The sequence below is a fragment of the Pistacia vera genome, unplaced genomic scaffold (assembly GCF_008641045.1).
Source record: "Pistacia vera cultivar Batoury unplaced genomic scaffold, PisVer_v2 Contig132, whole genome shotgun sequence".
Classification (NCBI taxonomy): Eukaryota; Viridiplantae; Streptophyta; class Magnoliopsida; order Sapindales; family Anacardiaceae; genus Pistacia; species Pistacia vera.
Window position 1 is genome coordinate 1100461 of NW_022195380.1, and position 9749 is coordinate 1110209.

The following is a 9749-nucleotide window of genomic DNA, read 5'->3' on the forward strand; positions in this document are numbered from 1 at the left end:
AGCTCTGATGCGTGCGATCTGCTATCTGGACATGCGATCGGAGAACTTTGATACGTGCAATCTGTGATCTGATCACGCCATTCGAGAACTCTGATGCGTACAATCTGTGATCTGATCATGTGATCTTAGAACTCTGATGCGTGCGATCTGCAATCTGACCACGCAATTTGGGAACTCTGATGCGTGCGATCTGACCACGTGATCTGAGAGCTCTGATGCGTGCCATCTGGGATTTGGACATTCGATCGGAGAACTCTAATACGTGCGATCTGCGATCTTACCATACCATCCCAGAACTCTGATGCGTGTAATCTGCGATCTGACCACGCGATCTAAGAACTCTGATACATGCGATCTACAATCTGACCACGCGATCTGGGAACTCTGATGTGTGCAATCTGCGATCTGACCACGCGATCCGAGAGCTCTGATGCATGCGATCTGTGATCTGGACATGCGATCGGAGAACTCTAATACGTGTGATCTGCGATCTGACCACGCCATCTGAGGACTTTGATGTGTACAATCTACGATCTGACCACGCAATCTGAGAACTCTGATGCTTGCGATCTGCAATTTGACCACACAATCTGGGAACTCTGATGTGTGCGATCTGTGATCTGGCCACGTGATCGGAGAACTCTGATACGTGCGATCTGACCACGCCATCGGGGAACTCTAATGTGTGCAATCTACGATTTGACCACGCCATCGGGGAGCTTGGACGTGGGTTCGAGACCTGCATGGGCCACCAAACTGTTGATGCTTGATTTTAACACCAACGACTCGCACGTGCAAAATGCTAAGCTGGCTTAGAAGTTACATGTGATATGGAAATATGTAGCAAAAGAGGTTTTTATAGTAGTTCAGATGCTTAATGCAAATCCTACATCCACTGTTATTTTATTATTCTCTAACTATTTCTATGATATTGCCCGTATGGCATACAAAGATAAAGAAATACTTTGCTTACAGAGAGAAATAATGAAGCTCAAATTTATGTCTAACTCTCATATGTCCAACCCCCTCTTTTAAGAAGAGATATGTCAATTTATACACTTTCGAGGTTAATGTAATGAGTGTTTTTGCAAGTTGTCTTGACATATAGAGAGCTCTCATTCGTCCTTATCTTAAAATGAGATAGGGTTGGTATAAAATATCTCTGAGGCGGTATGGATTTTACAATTAGTACACTTTATCTTTTAGACACTTGTTGAGCTGGTATCAGCGTGACTTGTTAGGCACAATAGGTGTAAACTTATTCATCATTAGATGAAAAACAATTGGTATGATATAGGATACGCGTGGACCCTTAAATGAAAGAAGATATTCATTCATATTTTGTGTTCTTATTTAGGAGGAGACTTTATCCAATTATAATACTTGGTTTGATCAGTCGTTGGTAATTATGAGCTTTTCCATATTCTTATGTTAAAACTTTGTATAAATTCTTTCAATCGAATACATCATGACTGTTTATTATGCTTAATTAATAAGTTTTATTACATAACGAAAACTCGAATAAATATTCAGACTTAATGAAGAGTGCGCTTAATATGTTGTATTGACCTCAAAGTTATTCTATTCAGTAGTGACAACGGCAATGTTTTTATAAACTTTCATAAAATGTTTTAACTTTTAATTATTTTAATTCAGTCAGGAGTCACTTTGCGAAGCATAAGGATACGAGTATCGCATGGCTCCCTTCCCATCTCTTTGAAGTTTTAAATTTAACTAGTTATGGAAATTGGTCTTTTATATTACCTAATCAATTTAAAGAACAAATAATAAATTTTCTTCATTTGTCTCTAGACCACATTAAATTAACTACCATATTAAGCTCTTGTGGTTCTTTCGTCACCCAAAAATAATTATAGCTAGACGCTCGTGCACTGCGTGACAAACGTATGTTTGTATTTATTCTTAGGTTTAAGGTTTTTTTTTTTTACCTTTGATTTTGATTGAGAAACATATGTCCTCCTAAGGTGTGAACTTATTCATCATTATATACAAGTAAGAACAATGTTTTATTTAAGAGAAATCATACCATAACAATTGGTTTGATATTGGATACGCATGGACCATTAGATGATGGAGGATAATTATTCATATTTTATATTTTGATTCAAAATTAGGTTTTATCCAATTATAATACTTAGTTTGATAGGTTGTTGTAAAATTCTTCATTCTTATGTCAAAACGTTGTAAAAATTCTTTAAATGGAACATATGTAGCTCTTTCTTACGTTTAATTAAGTTTGTTTTATTACATAATGAAAACTTGACTAAATATTCAAACTTTATGAAGAGATACCCACAATATGTTATATTGACCTTTGGGAGCGTTTAGTTCAATAAATGTTATATTATTGGGAATGTTATATTAATGGGAAGATAGATTACCTTGAAGATTACTAGGAATGTTGTATTAAAATTGTTTGATTAGATTGAAATAAATTGGTGGGTATGTTATAAAGATTACTGAATTGCCCTTCTTTTTTAATATTATTATTATTTGAATTATTTTTTTAACCCCCTACATTTGAGATTTTGCTAAAACACTCCAACCACAATAAAATTTTAAAAATTAGCCAATCACCCCATCCACCCAAGAGGATTGCAGACCACTGTCAAAAGTCATTGGAACAACGCATGATTAGCTAGATCTAGTCGATCATGCACTAATTTGGCCGTTTTCGATTAGATCCATGGCCATTAACGGCCAAACCATGGATCTAGCCATATTTCCATCTAGATCCAATCGATCTGATCGTTTATGGCCAAAGTGGATATAGTCGAAAACGGCCAAATCCAGGACCATCTGGCTATTTCCAACCATCGATATGGCCAGAAACAACCAAATCAGAGCACAACCAGCCAGATTCGTCCTATCATGCGCCGTTCTGGAAATTGTCGATGGCTGACAATCCTTTTGGATGGCTGTGGTGTTATGGCAGGGTTCATGTAAATTGTTTTCAAAAAAAGGGGGTTAATGTCCAAAAATTTTATTAACTAGAAGTAAAGTTGTAACAAAATTAAGATTTTTAAATAATCTTAAAATACCAAAGAAAATGGTGGTATTCAAATTACCACCTATATAACCAATGGTAATCACTATTGTTATTGAAAGATTTACCGAAATTTTTTATTACTTGATAATCAAACATGATAATGTCAGTATATAAGATGACATTACTAAACTAATGGAGGATAACCTCCAACTAAGCGCACCCTTAGAGTTATTTTGAGTAATGGCAAAGACAATGTTTTTATAAACGGTCATAAAACGCTTAAATTTTAATTATTTTATTCAGCAATCATTCCCCGAACAATGATATTGTGCTTACTCACGATCTTACTAACCATCTTATTATCCTGTGTAAATATAAAGCATAGTACATGTACCATGCTCATAGTACAGGTACCATATGTAATTTTAACAAAGGATAGTAAAATGGTTAGTAAGATCGTGAGTAAGCATAACATTACTCTTCCCCGAAACATAAAGATACAAGTATCACACGACTCCCTTCTCATCTCTTTAATGATTTAAAGTGAACTAATTTAGAGAAACTGGTCTTTTACATTATTAATCAATTTAAAAAATAAATAATAAAGATTCTCTATTTATCTCCGGGAGTAATGCTATACGTACTAACGAATTTTACTAATCAGTATACTAACTTAAATCATAGTACGAGTACCATACATATAGTACGGGTACTATGTGTGATTTTAATAAAGGTTACTACACTGGTTAGTAAAATCTATTAGTACGCAAAGTATTATTCTATCTGTAAACCACATAAAGTTAACTATCATATTAAGCTATGGGAAACTTTCTTGTGGTTCTTTTCATCACCCATAAATCATTGTAAGTGAACACTCGTGGTGTAACATCTATATATTTCCATTTAAAGAAAGTCTATGGTACCGCACTAGTATTACTTATATTGCAATAATACTATGCGTACTTACGAGTGTACTAACCAGCGTACTAACCTTTGTAAATATAAAGTATAGTACGGGTACCACAAGCATAGTACGGATACCATATGTAATTTTAACAAAGGTTAGTAAAATCCGTGAGTACACATAGCATTACTCCTTCTATTGTACCACCAAACAATGTATGCATGCATACATGCTAATAAATTGATTACTATATTTAACAACTACTAATCACGATTAATTTAAAAATGAAAAAGAGAGAAAATTAAAAGGTGTCATAATTTCACTAGAGGGTAATAATACCTCTGTTTTATTCTAGATTTTTTCTTATTGCGATAGATTCATGAAATAAAACATGGGAACTTACTGTAAAACTCTTTCACTATAAATCTCTTTATCAGGAAGAATTTTATATTTATTATGGGAGAAACGAAAAAATCTAGAATACTAAATGAGTATTACCACCCTTTAGTAAAATTATGACACCTTTAAGGGTCGTTTGAATTATATAATATTTTATTATAGGGAATATTATATTAATGAAAAGAAAGATCACCTTGAAAATTTATGGGAATGTTTAGAAAATGTGTTTGGCTGGCTCGAATAAATTGGTAAATAATATATTTGGTTGGGAGGATAAATGGGTGGGTATGTTATATAGATTACTAAATTGCCTTCCTTTTTAAATATTAATATAATAGTATTTTTTATTATTATTTTTTGAATCATTTCTTTAACCCCCTATATTTGAAATTTTGCTTAAGCACCCCAACCATATAAAACTTTAATTTGTAGTAAAATCACCCACACCCATCCCAAGCCACTGTCGGCAGCCAGTCACCACCGTCGGCAGTCAACGGAATGGCGCACGACTAGCCGTATATGGTTAGTCGTGCATCGGCAAAGCTTGAAATAGTCATGGAACACAAATCCATGGTTAGAAAACAACCAGATCTATGGCCATTTCACGGCCAGATCTGTGACCATGATCTTTGGCCATAAAACAGCCATGGAAATGCCAGATCTGGCCGTTTCCGACCATGGATAAATGATCCATGGCCGAAAAAGGCCTTACCGGCACACGATTGGCTAGATGCTACTGGTCGTACACCCCTACGATGACTGACGTCGGTGATCAACAATTGTGAGTCACGGCTGGCAATGATCTTGGATGGCTAGGGGTTTTTTGTTAACTTTTAAACTTTTTTGTGACTATAGTGTTTTAGCTAATTTTTCAAATGTAGGGGGTTGGGCTAATTTTTATTTGGTAGACATTTGAGGGCCATTGTATCCAAAATGGTTTTTAATTAAGGGTAAAATGGATAGAAAAATCAAATTACCCCGATAATGTTTTAATAACACTCTCTAACAAGGTAATAAGATTACCCCTCACATTACCAACAGTAAATACTTTTTACAATAAAAGATTACCGTAATATTTTATTACTTACAAACCAAACACATGAATATTGTAAAATAAACGAAGATTATCTATATTGTCTTATATACCTCCGATCCAAACGGCCCCTTAAATTAATTGTGTTTGGTAGTTATCAAATATAATAACTGCCTTTAATACATGCATTGTCTACGATACCATGTCAATAATTCTATGGTGATATCATATACATTTTAAAGAAAACTCTAAAATACAACAAAGTGAATTTTCTCTCTCATGTACCTTTATATTCCTATTAATTAGTAACAGTAATTACTAAATGTAATAACTATTTGACATACATTGTCTTTCGATATCTCGTCTACAATATATTGTGATACCATGGACTTTCCCGAGTAACCGGTCGAGTATTTGTGAATGCATAGAATCTCTTGACACTCATGCCACAGACACAAATACATGCAGGAAATCAACTGACGGGAATTAGATTGGACAAATAAATTGAATTACCATCAGTTAATCCACAAATGAGGTTTAGCTTACCCCTCGCTTTGCCTTTCTACCAAAACCAACAAGCCAATTTAAAACTTCCCGACAACCTTTTTCATATCATTAAGAGATCAATAACAAAACTAAAGACCAAATGGATTTTCCAGATACCTTGATGCTACAAACAAAGAAGGCCTCAACTCTTGAACAAAACTGTATAAGCCTCTTCGATCGATCTCCACACTACGTAATGCAACTAGTTCTGGTTTATAGGACTAATATGTTTGACAGTGTCAATGAGAGAACAATCCACAAGGAGACAGGCATTAAAAGTGTAATGGCCATGAATTTTGCAGAAGCTTCGGAGTTGTCTGTGGGGGGTACTGGAGGGCTAAACCCGGAATTACCACCATTATTATCTAGGGGCATTGTAGTCGGTGTTGTTGGCATGTTCGGGTTGTTCGTGGTGGTTGTTGTGGGTGCCGACCCTTGTGACGTATTGCCTCCGGCGGTGCTGAAAATTTGCAAGATTCAGTTGTTAGCCCTCTGAGACTTTAGCAGAGTTCTTGAACAAGAAACATATAGCAAGGACCTATACTTCCATCATTTTTAAGAAAACATAAATCTCCATTTCAAATTAATTTTACTAATACATTTTATCCTCGTCTTCATTTACACTAAAGAATATTAACCAAACTAATAAACACGCAAATGAATGCACGTACCCACAACAAACAATCTTTTGTATGGTTTGATAAATAAACACATCATTCAACGGGATTTGACTACTACAGTTAGCGAAATTCTTCTAGCATCAATTTCGTAATATCAATAGACTTGGTAAATTGAGTAACAAACTTGTGAACTGTAAAATAAAATGTGATTCTTATATATTCCTTAACGTTGAATATCACGAGTCTCATTTTAAGCACCTATAGTGGAATTTTATTTTTCTCCTAAATGAAAATCAAGTGTGGCCATACAGCTTCTTAGGCAAGACATTGTGTTTCAGCCTATAATGGGGGGGTAAAGCTTGTGCCAGGTGGTAAGGAAAAGTTACAACAAAAGTGGGAGTAGGACCAGCAGCAGAGGTCTCTAGATTATTAAGAGTATAAATCTCCAAGCTCCTACCAGCCGTAAAGGCACCAAAACAGTGGATGCATCTACCAAAACTATCGACAAAATAAATGTGGCCCATACTAGAGTCTTATAATTTCTAGGTTCATTTCTTTGGTTTGACTACAGTTATACTGCACTAATACTAATGTAGGATGATATGATTGATAAACTGAAAACTAAAAAGTAACCTAAAAAATTTCAAGGTTTGCCTTAGCAAAGATACATTACCAACATTCTTTTGAAAATTAAGTTGTCCAAGTTGCATGAGCTAAACAAGTAACTGGACATTTACAATTGAACCTAGAGCTTTATGCAATATACTCTAAGCTTTAATTAAAATAATGACCCCACAATAACATCCTTAATTTATGCATGCAACTTCTTAATAAGAACTGAAATTCTCTTGAATTTGGTTTGCACTAAAAATGGTATTTAAAAAAAAAAGTGGTCATTTCGAACAACTAAAGTAGTCCAATTAATGGACCTGAGAGCTCTGACAGTGAAAGATAATGCCATGTATCAATTATCAGAGCTAGAAAACAAAAAGCCCTCCACAAATCACTGTACATCTGCAAGCTTGTCGTACCATTAAGATCCCTTCCGTTGGTTTTGTTTGACTGGTAAGACCATCCAACGGTGTCAGACAAAATTAAAATGACCAGTCTCATCCAACATTCGACAGACTATGCAGCAAGCAAATTGTGCCATCCAAGGTATCAAAAGAAGAGAAAAAGACATTGTGGTCCGAGAACTCCGATTGACACAAACATAACTTCAAATCTCCCATGCACAATGACAAATGTAGTGCATCCATAAAAACTTCACAAAGTAACACAACCTGGGGCTTTTTCCCTCTCTCCAAACTTGAACTCAAAAGGAGAGGAAGCTACAGCTCGGTTATGGAGATGGAAAGAATATCCGCTAATACTTTAATAATAAAAAAAACAGCCCCATTTACCCAAAAGAGAAAATGACATAAAGAAAAAGAAACCAGGTTGCGTGACGATGAAGAATCTATTACTATTAAAACACAGATACTTGCGTGCTTAAGTTATGGTAAATTTCCTTTCTTTTAGAACCAAAAATAAAAAATAAAAAATGAGTGAGAACAAACATACCTTATTGAAGATGGATAGACACAAGATCCATAACCTATATCACAACAAAAAAAAATAAAATCAAATAAAATAAGCAAAACAAACGTTAACCCACTGAACACAAGACAAAACGAAGCCAAAAAGAGCGAGAAAGGGATAGAGAGAACGAAACTGGGATCACTTCGAGCTACAGTGGCAGTGCCAGAAAAGTCACAGGAGCCAGGAGCCATGCCCTTTCTCTGGAAGTAACTATTGAAGGCGTAAGAGGCGTGAGCCTGGATGGTGTTGGGGAGGTAGCAGAGACCATTGGGGAGAACGGGAGTACAGTCCGCACCAGCCCCGCATGCATAGTCGAGAGCCGTTTGCAGAGCCTGGTTGGTGGCATCACTTCTCGCAACGCACCAGTAGACGGTTCCTTGAGCTTCAACAATGGTGACCACCATGATCGTGTTCATGCATAAGAAGATGAGGAGCAGTAACGGCTCTGAAAGGGTTGGTGCCATGGAGGAAGAAGAAGAGAAAGTTACAGGTGGAGTCCGTGAATTGGGTAGCTTGGTTAGTAAAGGAAGAGAGAGAGAGAGAGAGAGAGAGAGGGGGAGGGAATATGAGAGAATGTGGTGGTTTCTTCAAATTTTTATTTTTGTTTTTGTGCTTCACTTTTTCTTTTGGTTGCTTTTATTAATAATTTGAATATTTGATTTGAAGGTTTTGTTCTTTCTTTCAGCCTTTCAGGTTTTTGTAGAAGACAGCTTATACTGTGTTTTTCTGGATGTCCATGCTTGCTTGGATGTGAATTGACAATTATAACCTTGGGTGTCAGGTGACAACTGACATCTGACAACCTTAAAATGTGAACAGTAAAATTGAGATCCTAATTTTAATCTTATCCTATATAATAATAATTGATAACAGTAAGATATTAATTATAAATGATCTTATTTTCTTATAATTAATGTGATGTTATTGTTAACCGTTACATGATAAAAAAAAACTTTTCAACCTTTGAAGTTTTGATCAATTATCATCAACAAATGTTGATATAATTAGTTAATTGGAAGGATTTTTCTGTTTCAAAAATCATCTTATTTTGATATTAACTCAATTTAAAAAACCATAGGTTATGCTCTGACAATATTTGGACAAATAGACCTAAACCCTAAGAAGTAAATGCAATTTCACAACTTTACATACATAATATTATTATTATTTATATAATTTGTAATTGACATAGACAAAAGAGATTTATCGACGTATAAAAAAAAAAAAAAAAAAAAAAAGATTTAACAATCAAGTCTTTTATCGGATTCTTGATTGCATTGTCGTTGGTCATAGTGAACTTCAGAAAATTGGATTCCAAAGGGCATAGTGAATCTTGAACGACACAAGGTAAATATTTCTATTAAATTGGTGAAGAGTTACAAACTTAACAGGCGCCTTGACTCCTCGGGGATAGTGTTCTTGAAATTAAATTATTTGATGTTTGATATAAGAATAATATTTGTGTATTCATAAAAAAATTAAAATCCCAAGTTGAGATCATTATAAATAAGAATAAACTTTACATTTTAATAAGTTATAATTTTTTAAATTCCTGTTTTAAGAAATTTGCCTCCACAAAATAATACTTATTTATATATTACAAAAAATATATATATTTAGTTATGTTACATTAAATGTTTAAAATGAAATAAATAT

At 34.6% G+C, this 9749-nt stretch overlaps 1 protein-coding gene across 1 annotated transcript; it reads right to left on the minus strand.

Annotated features, from left to right (window-relative positions):
* Window positions 1-5699: 5699 nt before the first annotated feature.
* LOC116122198 (PLASMODESMATA CALLOSE-BINDING PROTEIN 3-like) lies at window positions 5700-8633 on the minus strand. The gene is made up of 3 exons (XM_031408102.1): window positions 8227-8633; window positions 8076-8109; window positions 5700-6352 (listed from the first exon to the last, which is right to left on the minus strand). Exons 1-3 carry the CDS (start codon window positions 8555-8557, stop codon window positions 6106-6108), a joined length of 612 nt encoding a protein of 203 aa, XP_031263962.1. The 5' UTR covers window positions 8558-8633; the 3' UTR covers window positions 5700-6105.
* Between the last annotated feature and the right edge of the window lie 1116 nt (window positions 8634-9749).